This window comes from Agelaius phoeniceus, chromosome 12 (assembly GCF_051311805.1).
Source record: "Agelaius phoeniceus isolate bAgePho1 chromosome 12, bAgePho1.hap1, whole genome shotgun sequence".
Lineage (NCBI taxonomy): Eukaryota > Metazoa > Chordata > Aves > Passeriformes > Icteridae > Agelaius > Agelaius phoeniceus.
The window spans coordinates 21,190,536-21,218,083 of NC_135276.1; the positions used below are offsets into that span (position 1 = coordinate 21,190,536).

The 27,548-nt window shown below is 50.5% G+C and overlaps 1 protein-coding gene across 1 annotated transcript; it reads left to right on the plus strand.

Moving 5' to 3' along the window:
- The first annotated feature begins 183 nt into the window (after positions 1-183).
- SPG7 (SPG7 matrix AAA peptidase subunit, paraplegin) lies at positions 184-26,432 on the plus strand. The gene is made up of 17 exons (XM_054641107.2): positions 184-473; positions 1,092-1,197; positions 1,667-1,756; positions 5,241-5,491; positions 6,070-6,209; positions 8,018-8,120; positions 9,610-9,735; positions 10,022-10,184; positions 10,843-11,016; positions 14,907-15,031; positions 16,226-16,328; positions 17,288-17,398; positions 21,082-21,197; positions 22,484-22,640; positions 23,218-23,381; positions 24,097-24,174; positions 25,767-26,432. Exons 1-17 carry the CDS (start codon positions 357-359, stop codon positions 25,974-25,976), a joined length of 2,334 nt encoding a protein of 777 aa, XP_054497082.2. The 5' UTR covers positions 184-356; the 3' UTR covers positions 25,977-26,432.
- Positions 26,433-27,548: the final 1,116 nt, after the last annotated feature.

The window sequence follows — 27,548 nt, forward strand, 5'->3', positions numbered from 1 at the left end:
TGAGCGGGCCGGCCCTAGTTTGGGGCTGGCCTGCAGCGCAGAGCCCGCCGGAGGAGCGGCGGGAGGGGCCGGGCCCTCAGGCCGTTCGCGGCCCCTCAGACCGTGCCCCCCCCCGTCCCCCGTTACCGCGGGAACGGCGCGACCCTTCCCGGCAGCCCCCGCGCGCCGCCGCCGCCATCTTGAGGCCTGGCAGCGCGGAGCGCGCCCCCGTTTCCAAGATGGCCGCCCGGCCCTCAGCGGCCGCTTCCGGCCGTGCCGAGGCCGCGGTTCTGGTAACGGCGGAGCCGCTGCGGCCCGGCCCGGGCTCGTCCCGCCGCCGCGGCCTCTGAGGCCTGCAGGGAGCGGGAGCGGCGGACATGGCGCTGCTGCTGCGGATGGGGCTGCTCCGCGGCCGCTGCGCCTTCTGGCGGCCGCCCGCCGCCGCCTGGGCCCGGCCCCGCGGCTGTGCCCTCGGCGGGGTTCGCGGCCTGCAGGTAACGGGGCGGTGGCAGGGCCTCATCGAGCACCGGGGGCACCGGGAGAGGAGAAGAAGGGGGTAGAGGGGCGTTCGGGCTGCTCGGGAGGGACCTGCGGTTGTGCCGTCCCGAAGGTCCGTCCTGTCAGCGCTGTTGGGCGCTGACTTGGGAAACAGCGTGGAAATAATGGAATGATTTGTGTGGGAAGGGATTTTATTCTTATCCCTTGTTACGGGCAGGGACACCTTCCAACTATCCCAGGTTGCTCCAAACCCTGTTCATCCTAGCCTTGGACACTTCCAGGGATCCAGGGGCTTTACATTCTAAGAACTGCTTTCCAACGTGCCTTAGAACAAAAAAACAGTCACAGAGAGGAAAGAGATGAACTCTTAAGTGTTTTGAGCATGGGTTGTCTATTTCTACTTGTGCTTTCTTTGCTCCGGGTTATAAACATTTCCCAAGTCAAGTGGGAAGTGCCCAACCAGGAATCCCATCCAGGGCTCCCAGCTGCTGTCCTGACACTCACCCACAGCATTTCCCTGCTCAGGAATCCGAGTCTCAGGGAGGCACACAAAGCTTCAGCAGCCACATCACTGTTCCAATTTTTGTCTCGTTTTTCTTTCTCTCCTTCCTCAGAGCCTCCTGGCACCAACGCTTTCCCTACCACGTCAAGGTCTCGGCGGAGTCCTGACAAAAAAACAATTCATAATCCGGGATCCAGTCAGACTTTGGAATCTCCTGGGTGAGTCCTGAGGAGCAGGAAGGGAAAAGGTCTGATTTCATAAGAGAATTGACCTTTCTTGTCCTTCCCCCTGCATTCCTGAAGGTGCAGCAAAGGTGTTCTGTTCCTGGATGTGGAAGCTGGGGGTGTTTGCAGGGATCCAGGGTTGTGTTTGGTGCCAGGAATGAACAGTGGCACCTTCCCATGAGGAGCTCAGGGAATTAGAGAAGTACTGGGGTCGTTAGACTTTGTGTTTGTAGCCTTTTTGGGCTTTTATTGGAGTATTCCTCAGCATGATTTAATTCCATTACCTATATTTCCTTGAGTAAGCATTTCCAATCCCAAGTGTGAGGCTGTTTCTAACTGCCCACACCAGTGTTAGCAATGGCTGTGCCTTGGGAATTGTGTCCACAGTTCAGTACTAAAGAAATTCCTCCAAATTATTTCCCTTGTGCCATCAAAACAATCTCTGACCTCTGCTTGCCTGCAGGCAGCACCTCCTGGTTTGCTACATCCAGCTCTCGGGGGAGCAGCCAGAAGAATGGAGGATTCAAGAAGAAATCTCCACAGGAGGAGGATGGTACGTGAGTGCCAGGAATCCTGGGGTTTACTGAAACACAGGGAGCAAGATCCTCCTTCCTGCTTCCCTGTACCTGCACCTTCCCCCTGTACATACCTGGGGCTAAGAGCAAGCTGGAAGGAGTATTTTGGTTTAGGTGATGGACTGGAAGATAACAGATGATAGAAATCCTGGAGTGGTTTGGGTTGGAAGGACCTTAAAGCCCATCCAGTGCCACCCTGCCATGGCAGGGACACCTCCCACTGTCCCAGGGTGCTCCAAACCCTGTCCAGCCTGGCCTTGGGCACTGCCAGGGATCCAGGGGCAGCCACAGCTGCTCTGGGCACCTGTGCCAGGGCCTGCCCCCCCTGCCAGGAAGGAATTTCTCCTAATATCTAATCAGGGGGTGAAAGATCATGAAAGTGACTCTCTGTGGGCCACTTTGCTTCCTGTGCAAATCTCCCATTGCTGTTTGCCTTGGCATTGCCCCTTTATGAAGGGAGACAGTAATATTACCTGGGGTTTTTTGGGAGGTTTTGTTGTACAGCATTTTGACTTAATAAATTTGTATTAACTAAACCCAGTCATTTAAGCTGGGTTTGGTTTTATTTGCTTATATTTCACTTACCTTCAATATGGAAATACCCCTACTTTTAGTGAATCACAGAATTTAGATATAAATGCCTTCAAGAGCTCTTAGCAGTGTTACTAATTTTTTTTTTGTTTTTCTTTTTTAAATCAGTCTTTTTAGATACTGGTTTTTTCCATGTCTTACTCTCCTAAGCCCCAGGCATGTAAAGAATTTTTTGAAAATTAGTTTTAACCTGTCAATCACAGGCTTGGGTTGGAAGGCCCCATAAAATCATCCAACCCCCTGCCATGCCTCCAGAACTTTGTACTGCAAGTTGTGAGGCACTTAATGTCATTACAGGCTGTAATATAACTTCATAATTTATTTTCTAAACCTTTACCTGGGTATCATCAATTGGATTTTGCTTTGTTGTGCTTAATAGTTGAACTCTTTTGGATTTGTTGCTTTTGAAGTCAGAGGTCAGCTGCTGCTGACAGCCTGGCTGATGTCACTGCAGTGTCCTTACGGCCAGCGCAGTGGTTTTTCCTTGATGATAACTGGGATGAAGGGTTCAGTGGGGGTTGAGTGCAGGTCTCAGAGTTCTGGGAAGGACTGGAGTGTGGAACTGGTGAGTGAGGCCAGGGGATGACTGAGCAGGCACCTGGAAGTGCTGTAGCTGTTCACATCAGTATCCAGCAGCACGCTGTGCTCCGTGCCTCTCCTCCTGTGATTAATGGACAGCCTGGCTTTGGGAGGGGAGTGCTGCCCCGTGTCTCCAGGGGAACACTTGTCTCTGCTGTAATTATTGCACAGAACTCTTCAAACTGTCACCGCAGCCCTTGCAAAGATTTTAATCAGAGAGTTCACATTTGGGGTTAATGGCAAATCATTGCTTGGTGGAGACTCAGAAGCTGGAAGTATTCCCACAGCTGCTGCTTGCAAGTGTCACATCAGTCCCTGGGACTGCTTTCTGAGTGCTGTGGGGTGGCTTGTGGTGCAGGGTGGATGTTGTGCTGTACAGACGGTCACGCCTCACCGCAGCTGAGAAATAGATGGCTTTGTACTTGATTAAATGAGACTAGAGGAAAGCTTGCTGTTGCCTTGCAACTTTCTAGAAATGGGGTTCTCTCCTGAAATTACTCAGCTGCAGGTTAAAGGCCCTAGAAAAATCTAATTCATAGAAATGGGAGAAGTTGTGTCAGGATGTTTCATGGGCAGCTTTCCCCTGGGTGATGTTTTTGTGATCACACCCGACTGTGTGTGTTTAGAGCAGGTTAATGGCCTCCACTTGGTCTGAAATGAAATAGAGGAAAGTGCTCTAGCAGGAGCTGACTCTGACACCCCCAAGGAACTTGCACAACCATAGATGGGCTTTTCCTGTCAGGATTCACTTTCCTTAAGTAGTTTCTTTTCTCTGTAAAATCTTTTTATTTAGAACCTGCTCAGCTTTCCAGGTTGTTGTGCAGACTTAAGTCTTATAATATATTTTAATCTTCCTTAATAAGACAGTAGTGGATGTCATCCTGCAGCCTTGGGATGAATTCCTGAGTGCTAACAAGGCTGGATGCAGCAGATAACACTTGGTGAGGGGATGGCAGGAGAGAACAAAGCGGATGGGCTGGACACGGAGCCTGAGCTTGTCACGGCCCTCTGAAATGATGACTTCTCTGCCAAGCTGCATTGTTTCTATTTAGGAACAAGCCTTTCCTGTTCAGAGTGGAGCAGGGCTGGGAAGCAGTGAAAAATGAGGCTGTGCCTCTGAAGGACAGAGGACTTTTTTTAGCAGCTGCCTGGGTCATATGTTTGTCCCTGGGTTTTGTTGCAGCATGCATAGGGCCTAATTGGTGGCCGGTGATAAATGCTGGTGTCAGGACATTTGTTATGAATTTGCAAATAAATCAAATCTGAGCTGCAGCACTGGTGCATTAGAGCCCAGTGGCACAGAATGAATTTATTTCTGGGTGCAGAAGGGTATTTATGTGTGCCATGGTGCTGTTGCTGTTAAATTTTATATCAAGAGCAAGTGCTAAATTATATATTGGGAACACTCACATGTGACTGGAAAGAGGAGGAGATATTTGTTGTCATTTGAACAACTCAAACACTGACCAGCAGCTGACATTGAACTGTGCTGTGACAGCCCTTTACAGCCCACAGAATTGTAAATTTGCCTGAGCAGTGCAAAAAAAGTGTTGTGAGACTGGAAAAAATATTTGGTGGCAGATAGTTGAAGTAAAACATCCCTTTTCCATGTGTCATTGCTTCAGTGTGGCCGTAGTACAATAAAAGTGTGGGAAAGCACATCCAGCATAGGAATCCCTCTTGGATACAGATCCTTACTGTGGGCAAGTTATCAAACCCTCTGAAACATGAGGTGAGTTGTATGGGAGAAAATCCAGGGAATTTGGTTAAGGCAGACGGATTTGCAGTGTATTTGCGTTCTTGCTATCTCCCATTCTCTGCAAATGCAGGTATTTACTGAGGTGGTGGAAGCATTGCTGGAGTTGTGGTGCAGGTGCCAGGAGATCAGAGCTCACCTGGAGACAATAATGTGCTGTGGGATTTACCAGGGACTCTGGGATTACTCCCAGTATTTTCCACTGTGGAGCCATGTTGTATATAAAGTGAGTTGTTGTCATTCTGCAGTTTGATTTTTAGCAACAAGGATCCTGTGGCTTTATTTGACTCTGTCCCAATGGGGCCAGGCAGGAGAGTGTCTCATTTTAGCCTAGAGTGATATTTGGTGGGATTTTAGTGGGTTTGGTGCACTAGGACCATGGGAGCCCAGTCCTTCAGGGGAAACCAAACATGCAGCACGAAATCCCCCTCAGAAGTACCATTGTGTTAATCTTTGCCATTTAGTTATCCCTTTGGATCAGAAAACCCCACAATTACACACTAATCATTTTTCCTCTGGTATCTTTTTTTCTGAAGAGGAGGAGAAACGCAGGAGGAGGGAAAACCAGATGCACCTGGAGCGTTTGCGGGCGCTGCTGATCCTCACCTTCGTGGTGCTGATGCTTCGCTTCATGATCGGCGAGAACAGGGAGGGGACCAACATCTCCTGGAACTACTTTGTGAATGAGATGCTGGCCAAGGGGGAGGTGCAGAGGATCGAGGTGGTGCCTGAGAGTGACATCGTGGAGATTTATCTGCACCCGGGCGGAACTCCACACGGACAAGTTGTGAGTGACTCCCTGCAGCTGGCAATGGGCTTAGATAATACTGCTGAAGGTGACTGAATTAGTGGTCAGTGAAACTCCAGCTGGTAAACTTGCTTTAGTTCTTTTCTTTCTTGTATTTGAAGTTCGGGGGGCTTCGAGCAACTGGAAACGAAGACTTCCAGCTTGAATTGTAAAAATAATTACTAATGGCCTTGGGGAAAAAAAATCTTGTGTAGGTCTAAAAAGCTGGAGAAACTCAGTTTTCTTCTACCAGCTCAGTCTGATATGGGAGAAGGTATCCAGGAGATTGTAAACTCTTATGACTGGATTTTGTTTCAGAAGTTTTCTGCTGTTTGGGTTTCAGGCATGAGTGTTCTGCCAAACTCCCATCAGCCTTTTTTCCTAAGACCAGAGGGTTCCTAAATTCACTCGGAGCCCTGGTGTCAGTCATTGCTCCCGAATCCATTGATGCAGGAGCAAAGGGTGTAGCATGAGGCTAATTTTTTCCTGACCTGTCCATGCCGTGCCCCTCTGCTCCTTGCAGATATTGATATGTAATAAATAACATTTCCCTGCTGCTGTGGCTTGCCTGTCCACAGAACGTGACCCTGCTCTACACCATGCGCGTGGCAAACATCGACAAATTCGAAGAGAAGCTCAGAGCTGTGGAGGATGAGCTGAATATTGATGAGAAAGACAGAATCCCCATTTCCTACAAACACCCTGGCTTTTATGGAAAGTATGATATAAATTTGTTCTTACTGTTGCTCTTGTATTGGTGACAGCATCCTTTGCTTGGAAAAAAGTGACTTTCGGCTAAATGTTATCTAAATACAGAACAGAAAAGTGAGCTTGGATTTGGAGCATTGAATGAATGTTTCTGAAAGATAAGGTGCTTTAGATGTACATTAATGTTTGAGAAGTGAGGGTCTTAAGAATTCTGTAATTGCAACATGCAACAGGTCAAAATGTTTCAGGTCAGGGTCATTGAGTTCTTGCTCAGCTGAGGACTTTTTGTTCTCATAATCAACTATCCTAGTCTGGAGTGTGATAGAAATCTTGGCAGCAAATGATGTTACAGCCTGGGCTGTGGAGAAGGCTGGGGATGCACTAAGCCTTCCTTCCTCATTATAATGCTTTGGTTTTCCCACTGGAGATGGCCAGTGTGTGTAATTCCTCCTCCCAGACACCTTGTAAAAATGTGAAGTTTGTGTCTGAATGGATACCTGGGCTGGATTTTGTCCTCTCACCAACATTTGGATCTTTTTAATACATAGTTGAATAGATGAAGATAAGCTTTTTTAACTAATCATGCAGTATGAGACCTTCAGTTCAAATTCAGAACTTGCCAATTTTTTCAGACTTACATGTAACAGGAAGAGAGGACTGAACAGACAATCAGCCCCCAATGCAAGCTGTTTCCCCTGCTCCTCAAAAGAGATTTTAAACCATTTTTTAAGAGCTGTGATGGGCTGTTAAGTCTCCCAGAAGACCTGATGAATGTCTGGAGGATTTGCTCTCAGTGTGGAGTTGGAGCCTGTGAGGTGCAGAGCCTTTGCAGGGCTCAGCTTGCTCCACGTTGTGGGCACTCGGGGTGTTTCAGAATTAATCCTGTTTGCAGAGCAGACAAACTGAAGGTGACTTTCAGGTTTCAGTGTTGCCATTGCATCTCTCACTGCGCAGAAACAAATGCAGCTGGGTATAGAGCTTCTGCTGGTCCCTTGCTTCAGTAAATCATCCCTCTGTGAGAGGTGGAGCACACATTCCTGGTGTAAAGATAAGCACAAAAGTGTGGTGAGGCCGGATGGTTCCTCAGGCATGTGGAGCAGAACAGGGGCCCACCAATCTCAGCCTGTCATCTGGCACAGGATCATTTTTCCTGCTCTTGGGGACATCCTTTGTTTAGAGCTCACAGGGTATTTGTCCTCAGCATGTTTGTCCTGAAGCTGTGTTAGACCTGGGGTGTCATGGCAGCTCCCCATCTCCCTTCTAATGCAATGGGTGTTCCAAAGGATTCAGAAGACTGACAGTGTTGGTGCTGGAGCACTTTTTTTCCTGGCATAAAGGACTCCTGAGAAATTTGACTGAGTAGGATCAAGCAGTCTCTTAATGGGAGACCCACACTGTGATTTCTGCCAGGATTAGGAGGGTTGGAATCCCTATTGTTACCAGGCACTGTCCTCTGCAGTGAGCTCCCTTTGGAGGCACTGCCAGCCCCCGTGGATTCTGCTCCGCATGTGATCTGAGTGCCTGGAAGTCCTGCTTGTTTTAGAAGCAGAAATGCCTCTGAAGTGGATGGTGAGGTCGAATTTCCTCCACAGCTGTAGGCAATGTTTGCCAGTGTCCTCTGCTTAACTTCTTAGGTTATGTAATGGTTGGGGTTAGGGGTTTTATATATCTGTGTAAAAACCTGCGAAAGTTCCATGTTCTTAATCACGTCTGCTCGTTTGCACTGTAGCCTGAATGTCCTTTACAAGTAGTCATGTCTGGTAATGTTGACCAGGTGAAGCTGCATGCTTCAGTTTGTTCTTGTCTTTGTCCTTTCAGTGATGTCCTTTCCCTGATAGTGACACTGGTGGCCGTGTCCATGCTGTGGAGCATCTTCCGCCTCTTCAGGGTGGCGAGCAGGGCCGGAGGCTTCAACGCCTTTGTGAGTAGCCTGGGCTTTGAGCATGGTTTGCAGCCTGTGGGGAGTCTTGGCTTCTGCTGGGTTATCTCCTCCCCTTTTCCTGGCAAAGTCAGTGCAGGATGAGGATGAACTGGTGCCAAGGACTCTCCAGCCGTGCCACACCTTGCATCCTGTGCTGATCATCTCCCTGGCTGGTACCTTAACTGGCCTTAGCTGAGGTCCCTTCCCTTCCCAATGGCAGGAAGGGCTGAGCTCAGGGAATTTCAGTCCAGTTTGCTGTTTTCAAAGCTTGCTAATGAGCTGCAGCTGCAGATGGTGTTTTTCACTGGGCCCTGCCAACATGCCTCCCATACAGCCAGAAGTAGGAATTGCTGCTTTCTGCAAAATGAGTTCTCAATTTATAAAATATGTTCAGATTCTGGAGTTCATTATGTGTTGGCCTGTTCTGCTCCTGCTGCATGCCTCGCTTGCAACACCAGGCAAACCTCCTCCTCCTCCCCTCTCCCACCCTGGCCTGGATCAGCTGATGAAGCTGTAGGAATCAGCCTGGGGTGCTATGTCCCTGACCACAGGGATTGGGATGAAAACACAGTGAATTCAGTCCCTTGTTGGATTTCCCACTCAGTCTCCTCCGCAGTTCTCTTTTGGCTTTGAGATTCTCTTTGAACAAAAGGATGCAGCTGCTCAGAGAAAAGGAATATTTTAAAGAAGTGTTGAGTAATGAGGCCTTGAGGACTAGATTGTGTCCTTGCTTAAGTGGGGACAGCCAGGCCCTGAGTTTAACTCTTCCTTTGGATGTTTCTGAGGCCTCAGAAGGCATAAACTTTCTTCTGAAAGAAAAAGCCTCCTGAGTAGCTGCTTTGAGTAGAACATACTGAGCAGTTATGAGTGGGATGTTTAACTGAATTCTTGTTTTGACTCTCGTTGTGGCTTCACATGCATCAGGAGATGGAAACATGGTGGCTGTTCAGTTTAAGAACCTGTAGTTTTGGCCTGGGGTGTTTCCAGCAGAAACCAGCAGCAACATCAAAGACTGTGCAAAGTGTCTGTGCTTTCCCAAGTATTGGCAATTATTTACCACTGACAGTTATTTGCTATCAACACATATTCCTTGGAACTCTGACTGTCCCATGTGTATTAAGGATCAGAGCATTTAGAAATCAGGGAGGAGATCCCAAATCAGGTTTTGGACATCTGCATGTTTTTAATAATCATCCCTGCCTGGTCTACATGGAGTTTGAACTGGATTGTTTTGGGACTATGACTGCAAGTTTATTCTGTCTCTTCCCAACATGTGGATAAATAAAGTTTGAGTCAACCATCCATCTGGGAACTTTCTCCAGAGCAAAAAGCCGTTAAACACCAGTGCTTTGGTGGTGACTTTCGTGGAGTTTGGTAGGGACATCTGGGCTGTCTCCCTGGGCTGGGCTGGCTCCCAAAATGTAGCAAACAGCCTCTGCAGGCTGTGGCCTTGTTCAGAGTTGTTTGCTCCTTGTTTTGCCTTCCCCAGAACCAGCTGAAGATGGCTCGTTTCACCATTGTGGATGGGAAATCTGGAAAAGGGATTGGCTTCAAGGATGTAGCAGGAATGCATGAGGCAAAAATGGAAGTTAAGGAATTTGTGGACTATTTAAAGGTATGTAAAAGTAGAACAAAACAAACGTTTGCTGCCCTCCTTCTGGGATAGAGGGGTGACCTGGGGTGGGGATGCTCTCCTCTTCATCCTTCATGGTTCTGGACAGCCTCTGTAGAAACAAGCTCTGTGTCTCCAGTTCCACAATGGGAATGCAGATGGAGCTGCTCCCGTTGGCAGCTCAGAGTTGCCCAGGCTGAAAATGTTTTGGGGAAGCTGTGGGAAGCCCTACTGTGGTGCAGTGCCTGGTATGAGCTGCGGCTCTGACCGAGCTCTGCTGTCCTTGCAGAATCCTGATCGCTACCTCCAGCTCGGGGCCAAAGTGCCCAAGGGTGCCTTGCTGCTGGGCCCACCAGGCTGTGGGAAGACTCTGCTGGCCAAGGCCGTGGCTACAGAGGCCCAGGTGCCGTTTTTGGCCATGGCAGGCTCCGAGTTCGTGGAGGTGATTGGAGGTGAGGTGCTCTCTTTGTCTGTTGTGGAGTTGGAGGGAGCTGGCTGGGCTTCCTGCGAAGGACAGGGCTTGGCAGGGGGAGGATGAGTTGGATACTTAGACTGAAGATATAAAAGGCTTTCAGTGATGCAGTTCCTTAATTATGTACTATCTGAAGTGCATTTCTGGTTGCTGCTTTCTGACAGAGTGCAGCTGTGGTCCTTCACCTGCAAGCATCCTCTCTGGCTTCCCTGTACCTATTATTAAAGCCCTTGACTGAGGCTTCCTTCCTTGTATGGAAATGCAGATGGGGAAAGTAGGGCCTCTCTGTGCCTTGGGATTTCCATCCTTCTCCTTTTCTTCCTTCCTCGCAGATCTCTTGAGACCCGAGGAGGGTCAGTATGCAGGAAAATGTTGACTATTTCTGCTCTGAGCCATGGGAGGAGCAGGAGGCCATGTTGGGAGCTGGGAGCAAAGCTGCTCTTGCAGCAGCTGTAGGAGTCCCTGCAGGTTTAGGAGCCCAGTTAACCCAGCTCCAGGACGCACTGAGCCTGAGGATTAAACACGAGTTCTGGGAGGGTTTGTCTGGTCTCAGGTGCCTCATTGAGGGCCAGCAGTGCTGCTCTCCAGCTTTGCTGCCAGCTTTATCTAGCAGGCTGACAGTGTTTCCCTCGCTGCAGGCCTGGGAGCTGCTCGTGTGCGGAGCCTGTTCCGGGAGGCGCAGGCTCGCGCTCCCTGCATCGTCTACATCGACGAGATCGACGCCGTGGGCAAGAAGCGCTCCACCAATGTCTCTGGCTTTGCCAACGCTGAGGAGGAGCAGACCTTGAACCAGCTGCTGGTGGAAATGGATGGTCAGTGTTTCTCCCTGCCCTTCTCTCCTCAGAGGTCTGGCTGTTGGCCTGGTCATCTTTGTCCTGCTTGAACTTGCCTGGCCTCTGCGGTGTTGTCTTGCTGAAGTCTGAACCAGTCTGAGCCCATGTGCCCCATCACTAGTCCCTAAATCCAGTAAACTTTAACCCCCTGGAGTTTCAGTCCAGCTGGCCATTACATGTTGTTGGATACTTGTTGTATCCAGTCTGAGACGGGTAGTGGTTTAAAGCCTGTCAGAGTTTAGAGTTCAGCTGTCCTAAAGGGACAGAAGTGAAGTAATATATCAATTCTCCTGTTCACTGCCTTATGTTTTGTTGTCTGCCTTGACCACAGGATCTCTGAGATGAGGGAGATAAGCTTTGCAAACAAGTCCTGGTTTGAGGCCACACTTGGGTTTGGTTTCTGGCTGTTGTGCACCTGGAATTGGCCCTTTGCTCAGACACCTTCACACAAAGAATGCTTCTTTGGCAGTTCTGGCTCTCTCTGTCCAAGCCTGCAGCACTGACCCAACTTGCAATATTGCTGTTACTAAATCTTACTATTTCAGGGTGAGGAATAACCAACTACGTGCCCATGAGGAAGAGTTTGTTTCAGTTTTCCCTTCACTGTAACTGTGACTCATAGCTTGACTGTCATGTTGTCTCATCACACTCTTCATATGAAAACCAGAAGCCATCATGCACCAAAAACATCCCCAGACCCAGGTTCCAACTGCTGGCTCAGTACTGAGTGTTTCCAGTGAAGTAGATGATCCTGACAGGAAAGACCAGTGCTAACACAGCCCAGCAGTCCTGGCTTGGGTGGGTCCTTTTCTCCCCTAACAGTTTTAGGGTGAGCTGGCCTCTGAATTGAATGGAAACCTGCATGTCTGCTCAGGAATATGTAGTCTCAGTACATTCCACATCTCTATCCTAAAAATGAAAATGTCTGATTTCCATCAGTCTGTAAAAATTAGGTGTGGTTTCCAGAGTGTTTTCCTGGTGAGTCTCAGTGCAGAAATAAGGGTTCAGCTCAACTGGAAAGTGAGTTTAGAAGGTAAATATTATCCTCAGTGTGTACTTTATAGTCCCTTGTTTGCAGTGTGCTGCCTGGTTTATTTTTAAATCTATATTATCTCATTCTTTATTCGTGTCTCGCACAGATCATGTACAGAGTCCTTCATTTTGCTCAGTGCTTTATCAAACACACACTAAAAAAAACGGTGCAAGGAGTTGAGAGTGTCAAACAGGAGACAGCTGACAAGGATGTCAGCCTGGTGCTGGGAGCATGGCATCAGCAGGGATCCTGGCACGTGTCACTGGAGTGTTACCTAACGGAGTGTGTCACCTAAAACACCACTGGTGTGCCACGTGCAGCACAGCAAAACAGTTCCCAGGTTGATGGAGAATGACCTGTTTAGGAGGGGAGCAGTTCTGCCCCAGGAGTGGTGAGTGTTTGTAAGGAAGCCTTGAGATGAAGGTTGAGAGCTCTCATTGAGCCTAAATTGAGGGCTGAAGGCAAGACAATACCATAGACCCGAGATAGGTGTTAATTGGAGGGAAAAAATGCACAAAAGCAGATCAGTGAGTCATCGCTGATTGTTGGATTTCTGTGATTGAATGAGATTTCTTGGAGGGAAGGGAGAGCAAGGGAAGGAGGATCAGAGCTCTGCAGGGAGCTGAGTGCCCCATGAGCTGCACAGGGTGAATGCAGGTTGGGGCTCAGTCACATTGGTGTGAACATTTGGAGAAATCGGGGGCTGTTCCCTGAGCACCTCAGGTTCCTTCCCTCTGATGGTTTGCTGTGGGCCGGGGAAGCACCGGCCGTGCTGGGAGAAGGGGAGGGGCCGGGAGCCTCTCCACAAAGGCTGATTGTGAGCGCAGGGAGTGACGCACACAGCCCGGCTCTGCCGGAGCAGGTGCCCGCTTTCAATAGTGAATCTTCCCTCTCAAACCACACACAAGGGGAGGAGGAATGTGACCCAAATCTCTCCTCTGTTCTGCATGCTTTGAGAGGAGCTTTGGCAGTCCTGGCCTGAGCTGGGGGTTTGTGAATAGAAATGCAGCATGGCTTTTGGTAGCAGCTCTTCACCTGGAACCTCAGACAAGTCCCGAGCTGTGCCATGTGCAGTCCTGAGGCTTCCTTCAGGAAGAGGCCCCATTTCAGTGCCACTGCTCCCAGGAGATGTCCAAAGGCTTTTGGAGGCTGACACAGTGCCCACCAAGCAGTGTATTGCTCAGTGGGGAGCAGGGCACTTGGAGTTTGAGTAGACCCTTTTTCCCTTTCCTTTCTGGAGTGGTTCCTTTGTGACCCTTGCAGGAACTCTTTTTTTCAGGCTGCATTTTCAGAGCTGTCTCTCATTTGTTGATGTGATGAGCTGTTGTTTTTGTAGCCTGTTCCTTTGGCTGATCTTTGCCTGTGACATGCCAGGTGGTGTTGCATTAAGCAAGTGGGGCAGAAGCTGATGTGAGGAGGATGCTCTCAGTGCTTCTGGTTTTTTATTTGTTCTAATAGTCAGACCTATTTTAAGAGAGTCTTCCCAGCTGCAAGGCAGATAATGCACTGTGCCATCTAATCCTGCCATTCCTGGAGTGCCTGCCAGTCTCTGCTTGTTTATCCCACTCCAGAGTGCAGTGTGATACACGCCTGAAGGATGCTGGGCTTCATCCTCTCCGGCAGCTTATTTAGGCAGGAGCCTGCAGAGAGGGAGCACCAGGTCTGCTGCAGCACAGGCTGGCACAGCCAGTCCCCTGCCTCACCTGGAGTCTTGATCTGTGCTGAGCTCTCGCACGCTGACACATTTGGCAGCTCTTCTGCGGGAGCTGAGAGCTGAAACTGGCCCAGCTTACGTGCATGGAGCCGCCTCTCCACAGCGTGGGACTTGGCAGAGGGAAGCACATGGGACTGGGGTGTCCTTTCCCTGGGAAGGCTGCTGTGTGCCAGGGCTGGGGAATGTGCTGGAAGCAGGTGACTCATGCCCAGGGGCCTGCAGGCACCTGGGGGATTGCAATAAATAACTGTGTGGGGCAGTGGTTCAATGGGAGCTCTGGCTCCTCACCCAGGCAGCACAAAGTCTGCTCCTCTTTGCCCTCCTGCAGCTGCCAATGCCCTGCCTTCCCTTCCCCAGGAAGTCCGGTCTGTCTTTGATGCTTCTTGACGCTGCTCCTACTGGCTTGGCCAAATTCTGTGCTGATAATCAGTGCAAAGCTCTTGGGTTGTGTTTTGTGTCTGGTGTGGGTTCTGCAGGGCTGGTCTGTTCAGGGCCCTGCACAGTGCCTGAAAGAGGTGAGGAGGCAAAGAACAACTCGTGCTGTAACATGGCCCTTGTTGGGTGGCAAAGCTGTCCTCTCTCTGAGCAGCTCAGAGGAAAGCCTGTCCCTCCCCTGGTGGCCTGTCTGTGACTGAAGGCTGAAATAAATAAAAACTGAAAGGGCTTTCCATGGAAACTTGTGGAAAAGGCTGTTTCAGCTAGGAAATGCTGCTTGTACAATCTGGAGCTAAAGGCTCAGGAATTGACTTATCCTGGGGGTGAGAAGGCATCTGTGAACTCATCAAAACAGAGGTTCTGTTCTGGGTTCTAGTTGGAGCAATTTCCAAGCGTGGCAATAGGAAGGAGAAAAAGAAGTCTTAAGCCAAGACTTACTAAGTAAATGAAAAGGAGATTTCAGAGTATCCATGATAACCAGGACTGGCCTGGGTCACCTGGGAGGTTCCTTCCTGACTTTGCTCCAAGCTGCAGGGGGCACTCAGCCTCAGCAGCCCCAAAGGGTGCTGTGCACACCCTCTGGCTTTGTGTAAAGCTGGGTACTCCATCTCCTGCCTCCAGCCCACTGTGTGCCTGCAGTGCAGAGTGAGCTGGGGCAAACCTCCTGCTCTGGTCCTGTTTTTGCAGGAATGGGGACCACGGATCACGTCATAGTGCTGGCGTCCACCAACCGCGCCGATGTCCTGGACAACGCCCTGATGAGACCTGGGAGGCTGGACAGGCACATCTTTATTGATCTCCCCACACTGCAGGTATGTTCCACCAGCTGCCTTGTCCTTCCTGTGACTGAGGTGTCCCAGCCCCTGCTGGTCTCACTGGCCTGGCAAGGCTGAGCTTGGAGGAGACGGAGATGTGGAGCCTCTGTGCTCTGAATCAAGGATTTGTGGTGCTGATGCGGTGGCCCACTCCTCTGAAGTGACAGCTCACTGGTCTGGAGGTCTCTGCTCTGGTAGACCCTTGGCAGTGAATTCTTCTGTGAGGTTCCTTTTGCCATGCAGATGCAGAGTTATGTTTGTGTCTTCTCTTCAGGAAATTGGGAAGCACCTAATTGGCAATTGGCTGGTGTGAGAGCTTAAATTGTCATGTGCCTTGAGCACTATTTGTTCTGTAGGTTTATTGCCCTCCCTATCCTTGTAAGGCTCCTCATTTTCCTTTAGGCAGCCTGTTAAGTGACTTTCTCCTTCTGAATGCTTTTTAAATCCATTTACAAGAGGCTTCCATGTCTGCTGTGTTGACATTTGTAGCAGAGTTCTGGGAATAGGCTCAGCTGCAGTGAGGATCTGTGTGCTGTGCCAGCACAGGCTCTTCCTCTCCCATCTGTGCTTCACTGTCCTCCGCAGAGTTTTCAGTGAAAATACCTTAAATGCCTGATAGAATCTGGCCCCGGAAGCATGAACTGTGCAGCTGCCCTGAAGGAGGAAGGGGAAAAACCCTGGCAACTGAGCCCATTGTTTGAGTCAGGATCTCCTGGACCAGCTGAATGAGTCACTGGTGGCTGCTCGCCAGCAGCATCTCACCCCCACCTCCATCTGGGAAATGGGTGCAGGCTGAAGAGCTGCTGGATGGGCTCTGCAGTTTGTGCTTTGTGCAGGAGCAGGTCGAGGCAGTCAGAGCTCCTTCCTGAGAGGGCCTATGTGGTGAGGGAGAAGTTAAGAGAGATCAGAGTGAGAGTGAGGAGGGGAGAGTGGCCCTGAGAGAGAAAGCTGTGACTCAGGGGAGCCTCGTGTGCATCTGTTGGGAATTTGAGAGCTGGGTGTTTATCAGGGCTGCTGGAGCACTGGAACTCTGCAAGGAGAGCCCTGCCCTCTGCTGGCACTGTCAGCGTCCCCTCTGCTGGCACTGTCAGTGTCCCCTCTGCCGGCAGTGCCACCACCCTGCTCCGTGCCATGAATGCAGGGCCCCGTTGTGACCCCTGGCTGGGCTCAGGTGCTGGGTGTTCTTTACAGGAGAGAAAGGAGATCTTTGAGCACCATCTGAAGGGCCTCAAGCTGATCCAGGACGGCAGTTTCTACTCGCAGCACCTGGCAGAGCTGACCCCAGGATTCAGTGGTATGATGTGTCCTTGGGTGCTCCTGCTCCACTCAGCCTGGAGCTCCTGGGTACTGGGGGTCTAGCAGGGAGTTTTGGTCAAAAAGGGCTTCTTTCTCCATTTCTGTGGAAAACAGAAAAAATACTGGGAACCTGACCAGCTCCCTGGTGAGCTCTGATGAGCAGTAATTCATTACTATTTTCAATCTTCTGAAATATGTAGGACTAGCAGGGTGGGGAGGTAGGAAAAACACCCTTTTACAATGCCCAGGTCCCTATCTCCTAAGGGAAGGAACCAGTCATGCTCCTCTCAAAGCTGTTAAGGAGGTGCTGCACTTCAGAGGAGAGATTGTTAAATTGATTTATGTTACCAGGAAAGTGATGGAAGGAACAAGTAGGAATTATTTTGCTGATCAGAGTAGAAATTGGACAGCTCTGCCTGGCTCCTGCATCGAGCCTGCTTCCAGGGTGGGTCCCTGGGAGCTTGAAACAGTGCTGAGCAAGGGGCTCCAGAGTTCCTGTTTATGTGGAGTTCCTGGAATATCCTTTTGGGTTTCCCCTCTCCCAGGCCCCAGCACGCTGCCTCTCCGTGTCTGCTCTCAGCAGCCCCCCGCCACCATCACCCACCCACACAAACTGGGAACAGATGTTCCTTCTCTGCTCTCCGAGGTCGAGCAGAGCAGCAGCCTGTGCCAGCCCACTGCCCACACCAGCCCTGTCCCTGGGAGCCAGCCTTGGCCTCAGCCTGCTCCTGGATTGCTGAGCTCTGGGTGGTATCAGCATTCCCTGCCAAAGCAGTTGTATTATTCAAATCCAACATCAACACCACAGGCTGGGGTTGCTCTCTGTTCCCAAGGAACAAAGAGCACAGGCTGTTTGGCTTCCTTAGGTCCTTCTCCAGATTTGTTTGTGCCCATTCCTCCTCTGGGTTCTGTGTCCTGTTCAGACCCAGTGTAACTCTTGTGAACTCGTGTCTGCAGGAGCTGACATAGCAAACATCTGCAATGAAGCTGCTCTCCACGCTGCCAGGGAGGGGCACAAATCCATCGACACCTCCAACTTCGAGTACGCCGTGGAGAGAGTCATTGCAGGTGAGAGGTGCAGCCATTCCATGGAACTACAGACTGGTTTGGGTTGGGAGGGTCCTTACAGCACATCCAGTGCCACCCCTGCCATGGCAGGGACACCTCCCCCTGTCCCAGGTGCTCCCAGCCTCATCCAGCCTGGCCTTGGGCACTGCCAGGGATCCAGGAGCTGCTCTGGGCTGCCTGTGCCAGTGCTGCAGCATTTCCTGAGGTTGCCTCAGGGTCTGTTCTGCTCAGGTGAAGGGGTTACATCCCAGAAAGACAGACGGGTCCAGAGTGTGCTCTGGCCTGAAGGTCTCCAATGACAATCACAGAAAGTTCTCTGAAAAAGACCCCAAATGGCTCCATCTTCATGAATCTGCAGGAGTCTGAACCCATAGCTCAGGGGAAATAGCCACTGACAAAATAATAAAGAGGAAAATTTGAATCCCTGTTGCTTTTTCAGTTTAGAAGTTTGAGGGGTTGTGGGTTGTTTGTTGTTTTTTTTAACAAGAAGAGTTACAATATCACTGAATTTTTCTTGCTGCTCTGGACACCTGCTACATAAATATCAATAGCAAATAGTCTCTGCATCCTCACCAGCAAGAAATTAGAGATTTTTCTTTCTGCCCTCCAAGCCTAGGCTTTGATGAATTGGCAGAATAAACTGCAAGACAGTGGAGCACTGTTCTCCCTCTGAGAACATCCTGTGGCCTTTCCCTGCTGCTTGTGCCACTGCCAGGAGAGGAACCTCTGGAGATTTCCCTTTGTGTTGTAGGGAGGGGAAAAGAGTTCCCAGGACTCTAGACTTCACCTGAGGGATTTGGATCTGGTGGGTTTGGGGCTGAACTGCCCTGGAGCCAAGCTGTGGATCTCATAATCAGATACTGAACTGCTTCCAGGCTCCATTCCCAGCAGCAGCCTGGGCACACGGACTGGCACTCTGCCTTTTTAGTGGAACGTGTGGAACAGGATGTTTGTACTGGATCAGTTACTTCCTGATCCTGGAATTGGGTCCTGAGTGTTTGCTTTATCAGAAAACACTCAGAGAAGTCCTCATTTTAAATAAGATGTTTGAGAAAATTCCTCACAGCTTCACCTGTTGCAGAAAAACAAAACCCTTGGAGTGCTTTGGTTAAAAGCACAAATCCCAAACTGTACTCAGGAGCTCCCAAGAGTGGACAGGGGGACAATTGTAGTTGTAACAGGGAAATTCTCACCAGCTGCAGCAAAGATTACAGAATCCAGGACTGGTCTGGGTGGGAAGGGACTTTAAAGTCTATATTCCACCCCCTGCCATGGGCAGGGACACCTTCCACTATCCCAGGTTGCCCCAGGCCCCATCCAGCTTAGCCTTGGGCACTTCCAGGGATGGAGCAGCCACAGCTTCTCTGGGCATCCCTGCCAGGGCCTCCCCACCCTCACAGGGAAGATTTGTTTTTTTCTGATATTCCAACTAAACCTCCTCTTTTTCAGTTTGAAGCCATTCCCCCTTGTCCTGGCACCACATGCTCTTGTAAAGATGTGTTCTACTTTCCCATCTGCAGGAGCACAAGCACCAGACTTGCAGGGACTCACTTGCCTTTTCTTTCTGAGCCTTGCCTTAGGTCCCCAGACTGGGAAGATAAAGCAAAAAGCAGGGAAGGCTGGGAGGGCTGGCAGCAGAAGGGATCTCTGGGATCCATGTGCTGGGGCATGGCAGGACATGAGCTTTGGCAGTTAAAGCTGCCTGGCCTCACTCAGGCTCTGGTGTGTGTAGGAAGCCACGGAGTCTTTTTGTTGCTTAATCAGATTCTCTCATATTAGCAGGACTGGCTATTTTTTGTAGACAGATTCTAAAAGACCCCAAACAACCCCCCAGGCCCCTGTATTAAATGTACCCTTTCCATGTCATAGGAATGCTTCTGGGTTTCACAATCCAGAGGGCATTTCAGTTCCTATAAAAGCTTTTCTTGAAAGAAAGAAGATATTACTGTGCTTTCCATTAGGAGCTTCTGGTTTTAATAAGAGTGGGGTGGAATCAAAAGGGAGCTCTGCAAGTCCAGAGGCCCTGTCAGCCTTAAAGCTTTGTGTTGCTGTAAGGGAGGAGCAAGAACTTTTCTCTGTGGTAGTTCCCATTGTGTTTTTAGTTTGGGAACAGAAAGCAGTCAGTCAGATCTCCTGGGAGTGAGGGTAGAAACCTGCTGAGCACACAGAGGCTTTTAGGGCTTGGCTTTAGAAGATGGAGCCTGTTTTCTTGGTGGGGTTTGTGTAAGGCCAGCAGAGATGCACCAGAGTTGTTTCCTGGGTGGCTTGTGTCAGTCATGAATGTGATAACTGCAGGCTTTCAGGGGACTTACTTCCATGCCTGGAGATTATGTAGGAAAAGAAATAATCTTGGTGGGCACCCTGTGTGCTGTTGTGAAGAGCACAGTCCCTCCCTCAGTGGGCTGGCAGGGATTTTTTAAGTGTCTGTGTATATATATACATGTATATAAAAACTCATATATTTATAGACAATAGATACATCTTTCTGTGGAAATAGCCATACAGGGCCATGCTCACACTCTGCTGGGGGCAGGGTAAGGCTCTGACTGATGAAAATCAAGGCACTTGGAATTAAATCTGCTGTTCCATCGTGCCTGGCGGGGCACAGCAGTTTCCAGGGTCCCTGAGCAGTAATTTTACAAGATCTGCCACGCTAATTTTGTTGTTTCCTTGTTTAATAAAACCCTTGACTTCGTTTAAAAGTTCATGTTAATAGAATGTTGTTTTCCAAGACATGAAGCAAGCTTGGTGCAATATTGGTTCTGACTGGCTGCTCTCCCCTCTGCTGCCCTGGGCTCTGTGTGGGGACTCTGCCCTGCAAACCCTGGGACATTTTTCCATCCAACATTCTGATCTGTAATTAGTGCCTGACACACTGTGTGTTCTGCACTTATTCTTCCTATGTGCTGGAAGTTTTACTTCCATTCATTTTTTTGGTTTTTTTAAACCCTTTTTGAACTTGCTCTGCCAAGTTGGAAAAAAGATACTTTGGAAAATCACCTTCCTGGAGGAAGGGTTAAGTGTGAGTTATGGCTTCATTTGCTGGGTCTCAGGAGCCTGAATAAGCTCATATGGAGCATGCCATGTGTAATCAGAGACATTTCCAGGCTCTGGAGAAGGATTTCTGTATCTACTCCTGGACTTTAGCTGATTTGAACACTCTTAATGCACAGTTTTCTCAACTGGGACCTCGTGTATATGATTCAACATCTTTCTTCTCTCTTGTTCTGCCTAAGGGACTGAAAATAGCAAAATGAGTGTGTGATTCTAGCTAGTCTCATTTTGGGTTTTGTTGTTTGCAATTTTTTGTGTTGTTTTCAGATTTTTTCCACACAAAAAAAAAGTAAGCTGCTTTTTTACAGATCCAACCGTGGGAACAAGGTTCTTGAGCTGTGATCAAATCAAATGTCAAAGTATTTGTCTAATGATTAAGTCTGTTGTAAGGAGAAGTGGGAAAAGTTTCTGCCAGGGTTTTCAAGCAGTCCCAGGCATGGATTGCTTTCCACCCCAGGGCCAGGGAGCACCTTTTCCAAACATTTTAGCTAAAGGGGTTTTGCTGCCTCCCCCTCTCCAGAGTCAGCACAAACGGTTCACCCACGGGCTGTGCCCTGGACTGGACCAGGTTATGCCCCACTGGTTGCACCTGTTGATAACTTATCAAACCCTGGTGTGTGTTCCCACAGGCACTGCCAAAAGAAGTAAGATCTTGTCACCAGAAGAGAGGAAGGTGGTGGCATTCCATGAATCCGGGCACGCGCTGGTTGGGTGGCTGCTGGAGCACACTGAGGCTGTCATGAAGGTACCTCCACCTCCAGGGAGGGCAGTCCCAGGGGCTTCCCTGTCCAAGATTGCTCTGTGGTACTTGGGTACAGCTCTGCTCAGCTCTGTGAGCCTGGGGCTGTGCTACTGCAGAAAAGCAAATGGCAAATACAGAATCATGTTCCTTGGAAAGGACCTCTGAGGGCATCGAGTCCAACTACTCAGCACTGCCCAGCCCACCACTAAACTAGGAGGGGTTCAGGCTGGATATTAGGAATAAATTCTTCACTGAAAGGTTGGTTAAGAATTGGAACAGGTTCTCCAGGGAGATGGTGGAGTCACTGTCCCTGGAAATGTTCAAAAACAAGTGGACGTGGCACTTCACAGTGTGGTTCAGTGGGCTGGTGGGATTTGGTTGAAGGGCTGGGCTTGATGGTCATGGAGGACATTTCCAGCCTTAATGATTCTGTGATTATATAAACCATGTCCCTAATTTATGCTGTAGAGAAATCCATTATTAGGCTCCATTGATGATAGTGCTGGTGCAAAGCTGATTAACAGCTATAGGAGAAGCCTTGCAATTAAAAATTACAAGCAACTGAGTCTCCTGGTGCTGCTGCTCAGTCATGCACTTCCAGGCTGCTCCGTGTGTACACACATCCAAATGTGATCCCTTTCCCAGCACGTTGCAGGCAGTGAAGCCCCTGCAGGAGTTGCTCTGATACTGATGGGGAGATGTGTTTTCCAGACTGGGAGGTTGTCTGCCCGAAGCCCTTCTCTGCAGGGAAAGGCCTCTTCGCCACCCTGGGATGTCATCTGTGCACATCTCCTCCAAAAGCAGGGACGCTGGGGGGAGGTGGGGAGGGAAATGACAAGGGTGACAGCTCCTTGGCCAGTTACCAGTAGCACATTCACTCTGAATGACCCATTGTGTAAGCAGAACTGGTGTTAATTACTCTCATTTAGTGGGTGGGGAAAATGGCTGTTATTTTTTCTGAAGGCTCCTGTTTTTCTGCAGGTAGTCTCAGGGATTCTGGAGCAGAATCAGTGAACTCGGTGTGGCCTATACACTCCAAAGTAGCTCCTAAGTTTCAGGATTTCTGTGACTTGCTGTTAAGGCTGATTTCCTGAGCAGGAAGTGTGTTTGTGTGTGAAGTGCAGGAATGAGGACACGCTGCTGTCCTGAGCCATGGCTCTAGAGGCCAACATGTCCATGGCTATGGACAAACTTCACTGGGAATGCAGAGGCCTCCTGCTGCCCTCCCTGTGGTGCTGGAGGGAGAGCTCTGCAGTTCTCTGAGCTGAGGGAGCTGCTCTGTGTTGCAGGTGTCCATAGCCCCTCGGACAAACGCGGCTCTGGGATTCGCGCAGATCCTGCCCCGGGAGCAGTACCTGTTCACCAAGGAGCAGCTGCTGGAGAGGATGTGCATGGCCCTGGGGGGCAGAGTGGCCGAGGCCATCACCTTTAACAAGGTCACCACAGGTGAGGAGCCAGAGCCTGGCACGGGCAGGTGGAGATCCAGGGGGATCTGAGCAAGGGATGGAGGTTTCCTGTGCTGGCAAGAAGAAATGTCACATGGTGTGTTTTGACACTTGCAAGATGGAGGTCTCAGGCTGGTTTTCACTGTCTTGTCTCAGATTTGTCCCAAAGCCTAAGGCCACAGTTGCAGTTACTGATGAGGCTCTTGAGAAGACCTATAACTTTCTTTGCTCTTTCCAACTAGTTAAATCCAAATAAGATCACAAAATGGTTTGGATTGGAAGGGACCTTAAATCCTATCTCATTTCACCCCTTGCCATGAGTAGAAATACCTTCCACTAGACCAAGTTGCTCTGTGGGCAGTGGGAGGTCTGGACTCAGGTGAGCTGGCCACAGAAGGGTCACTCTGTCACTCCTGGGACCTGCAGGAAGGTCCCTCAGTGGGTTGAGTGTTCTCCCCCATGGGCTGCAGTGGGTCCTCTGCTCTCTCCACTGGTAGGACATGTATTTGTGCAGGATGTGCTCTTCCTGCTCTGAGCTGAGAGCTGGCCAGCAGTGTGTGTGTGTCTTTCCTGGCCAGGAGCACAGGATGACCTGAAGAAGGTGACCAAGATTGCCTATGCCATGGTGAAGCAGTATGGGATGGTGCCCAGCATCGGGCAGATCTCCTTCCCAGACCCCGAGAGTGCCCCTGGCATCGGCCGGCGCCCCTTCAGCCAGGGCCTGCTGCAGATGATGGACCACGTAAGGCCACCCTGGGCTAAGGGTTTCTTTTTGTTCTTTGCTTTCTGCACTTCTCTGAAAAATGGCAAGTGGTTAACACCTGAACAATTTGCATTTTGCTGTTGGCCAGTGAGTGAGCAGTGACCTGTTCCTTGTGTCAGGGCTGTGCAGTGGGGCAGCAGGAACAGGCAGAATCCCACCTGCCTGTGAGTTCAGCCCAGCAGCCTGTGCTGTGCAGGGCTGAGATGGCAAGAAACCTGTGTCTTAAAGTCACAGCTGCACAGTGTAGACGTGTGCACTTCCTAGAGCAGATCTAACCAATGGTTAGATGGTCCAACTGACTGCAGATCAGCCTGTTTTCACAGGAAATTTGGCTTCGTTGCTGAAAAAACACATTGCTTTAGTTCAAAAGTCAAAAAGCTGGAAACAAAAAAGCTCTATTTCAGAAGCACCATGGCTCTGCTTCCTTGGGATTTGTGCTGAGCTGCACCTTTAGCTCCTGGACAGCCTTAATCTGCATTTCCCATCGAGCTGTGCTAGGGCAAGACTTCAGTGCCCCTTATCTCCAGCACTCCTTGGGCCTTTTTCCAGCCAGTTTATCCATAGTTTCTGTTGATGGGAACCACATTCTGCCTGGCTCAGTTTGCAGATTCCACCCCTCAGCGCTCTCCTTGTTTAGCCACACATTGTGTTTGTTGCCACCTACACCCCAACTCCCTCTTCTTCTTTCTTCAAGGAAGCCAAAACCCTGGTGGCTCAGGCTTACAGGCGCACAGAAAAGCTCTTGCTGGAGAACCGGGACAAGCTGCAAACCGTGAGCTGAATTGTGTGGGGGTTTGTTGGGTGGTTTGGGTGTTTTTAACTGGTGGCTTTGCTGTTCTCTGTGCTCTGTAGCTCAGCTGTTGCAGTGTTGTCTCTCTCGTAGAAAGTCTTGTAGTGGGAGTGTTGGGAATGAGTGACTGTTTACTGTGTATCCCTCAGACTGAGAGCAGGCACGGGAGGAATGTGTGTGCCTTTCCCAGCAGTGAGTAGTCTGCCTCCTCACACCAGCTGGTGTTTGCAGGGTAGATGGAGGAGGAGGAGTGCTCTGTGGAAATGATCAAAGCTGGAATTTGTGTCCTTCACCTGCACTTCTCTGCTTGCCTCTTGGCAGTGCAATTTTCCGGAGAGCTGACAGTGACTGTTTTTGGGAAGCCAAGCCAGTGATCAGGTGGACAGTGTCTGGCTTTGGTGCAGGAAAATGGTGCCTTGGCTGACAGGGGCTGGTTCCTGCTTCCTGATGACTCCAGGCAGTTTTCACCTCCTTAATGTCTGATACACCAAAGACTCCTTGTTGCAGAGACAGAGCTTTGCCTTCTCCCCTTTGTGTCCTGACAGTCCCTATCCAGCCAAACGCCCTGGCACATCCCCGCCTGTGCCAGTAGCTCTGTGCCCAGTGCTGCGCCAAGCTTGGGTCACAGCACCCTCTGCATCTCCTTGACTTCCCTTCAGAATTCCAGTCAGTGACTTCCAAAATGACCAGGGGTCAACTGAACGTTGCCTATTTTGCAAATCAAGCAATTCTTTTCCTTAAATCCTCTTTTTAAACAAACAAGAACAACAACAACAACCCCTTCAGCTACTCAGTGTCAGGCCTCCCGTGCGTGGTAAGGAGAGAGCTGGGACACGCTGCTGTCCCCGGGACAGTGCCCTGGCACCTCTGGAGCAGGGATCCTCAGGAGTGTCTCTGCAGGCTCCTCTGTCCTGCTGCTGCCATGTAACAGCAGCCAGATGTTTGCTAGAGGCTCAGCACAGAAAAACTTTAAAGTGCAGCCAAAGTATCTCCAGAGTCAGTGTTTCGTTGCCAGGCCAGCGTGTCACATCTCGTCAGCAGGATCCAGCAGTTCCACTCTGGACAGCCACCTGCTGCTCCAGAGGGGTGGTGCTGCTGCCAGAGGGGCCAGAGAATTCCACTCTTCTGGAGAGGAACTTGTGCTGACCTCCAGCCCCTGCCTCCAGGAACAGGCAGCTCTTTGTTAGTTCTGTGTGTGCAGGGAAGGCTCTGGGTCTGCCAGAGGTCTCCATGCTGCTGCTTTGGCTCTTGGGCAGGGTCACAGGTGCAGGGACAGTGGCAGGAGGGACACTTCTCTCATTGTTCCTGGAGCTCTCATTGCAAATCATTCCCAAGAGCTTGCTTTGTTGCCTGCAGTCTCGTTGTGTATTCCTGGCCAAACCTGCTCTTGGGAATGGTGCTGGAGCCTGGAGAATTTGGGGTCACCCCATCTGTGGTGGCACAGCCAGCTTGCTCCTGGGGGGCTGCAGGTGCTGGGGCCTGAGTTGAGCTGATGGTTCAGACCAGCTCAGAGAAGCAGGGCTCTGCTCTCTCTGGGAGCTCCATCCCTGATTTTGCCTCCCTCCCCTCTGCAGCTGTCCAATGCCCTCCTGGAGAAGGAGGTGATCAATTACGATGACATCGAAGCGCTGATCGGGCCCCCGCCCCACGGGCCCAAGAAGATGATTGCTCCTCAGAGCTGGCTGCAGGCTGAGAGGGACAAGCAGGACACCAGGGAGGAGGAGACACCTCCCCAGCCACCGAGCCACGAGGAGGAGGAGGAACCACGCCTGAGGCCTGTGTGAACCCCCTCCATGTGGAACGGGAGGGCTCTTTTGGACACAGAGCTTTTGCCTTCTCAGCTCCAGAATCAAAGGTGCTGAGCAGGGAATTGCTGTGCTGCTGCTGCTACCCCAGGTTTAAGGGATGGCTACATGAGCTCTTTGAGCTTTATCCTGCAGGAAGGAGAACTCCTCAGGATTTCTGAGTTGATTCCTAGCGGGGTGGTGGTGATTAGGAGCTGGGTGAGTCTGATCTGCTGTGGAAGTTTCTTGTACACAGGAGCAGGGAACGTATTCCAGTGAGTGGAAAGTCCCATGTAAGCCACTTCTGGCTGTGCTCTGTGCCATGGCAGGAGGGCAGGGCTGTGCCCTCAGCATGGGGACACCCCTGTGGGGCTGAGCTGGGCTGCTGCAGCTCTTGTGTAACCTTTGAACACAACACACAAACAGCCCTGGCTGGAATAAACTGCCCACAACGTGCTGCTGTGTGTGTACAATGTGTCAGGCTCCGGGGGTGTTTGGCACACATGAAGCTCATTAGAGCTGTGGAGTGGTACAGGACAAGAGCCTCCTTCTCCCTGGCCAATAATTTATGTCCAGCTTTTACAGCAAGTTTTTCCCAAGCAGAAGTTGAGGCAAAAAGAGCTGAGCAGTGGGACATAGAAACCAACTGTGCAGAGGGTGACTCTGAGCACACATGGGAAGATGTTCTGAGCTGCAGAGGTGCTCTTGGAAATCCAGCAAAAGCAGGTGTGTTTGTTGGGAATGCTCAGGAAAAGCTCTTTCATCCTCGTGGGTGTTGCAAAACAGGCCCTGCTGACAGGGTTGTCTGGTGTTCATCAGGGAAAGCATTAAAGTGGTTGTTGCTGCCTGGAGTGCCCTGGCTGGCTGCATTTTTAGGAAGGATTATTGTCTGGGGTTACTCCATCAGGACTGTCTGTGACCTGAAAGACCCCAGCTCAAGCCTGGGCTGTGATGGCTTCCAGCCCTGGGGCCTTTGTCACAGTCCCAGGCTCCTGTCCTGGGTCAGGCTGGAGCTGGGAGCCCCCTGCTTCCCTGAGAATGTGAAGATGTTCTGCACTGTGTCTTCTCCCCTGTCCCAGCTCAATCCCAGGGGTCTCTCAGTGCCCAGGGAGTGATTTCCCTTGAGTTCAGGGACACAAGTAACTTTCCACATTTTGGACGCTGCTGCCTGGATGTTTTAATTCCAAACTTGTTTGTTTCTTCCCAGTCTCACTCTTTGAATTTCCTTTTCCAGCAGCAAATTAAATTTCAAGTTTTCTTTGATTCTTTTCTTAACTGACAGAACCTTTGTGGGGAGGGGGGTTCAGCTCTGTGGAGCTGAGGGTGACAGTGGGAGCAGCGCACTGGGGGGACAGCGCAGGGTCCTTGGTGGCTTCCGGGCTGCTGCCAGCACTGCTGTGCCACTGCTCCCGGGCAAAGGCTGTGGATCCCACTGCTGTGGGACCTGGGATCTGCCCAGGCGGTGGAGATCCCTCTCCTGCCTCTGCGAGAGAATGCTGCTACCCCAGAAGGGCAGCAGGGAGCGGCATCCTGCTCTGGGGGTGGATGGGGAATCCCTCAGGATTTGGGAGC

Bases quoted from the DNA above. Each gene is read 5' to 3' on its own strand.
- SPG7 (XM_054641107.2), top strand. From the start codon at position 357: ATGGCGCTGCTGCTGCGGATGGGGCTGCTCCGCGGCCGCTGCGCCTTC. The intron at 9,736-10,021 runs GTATGTAAAAGT...CTGTCCTTGCAG, and splicing joins AATTTGTGGACTATTTAAAG to AATCCTGATCGCTACCTCCA. The intron at 23,382-24,096 runs GTAAGGCCACCC...TCTTTCTTCAAG, and splicing joins TGCTGCAGATGATGGACCAC to GAAGCCAAAACCCTGGTGGC.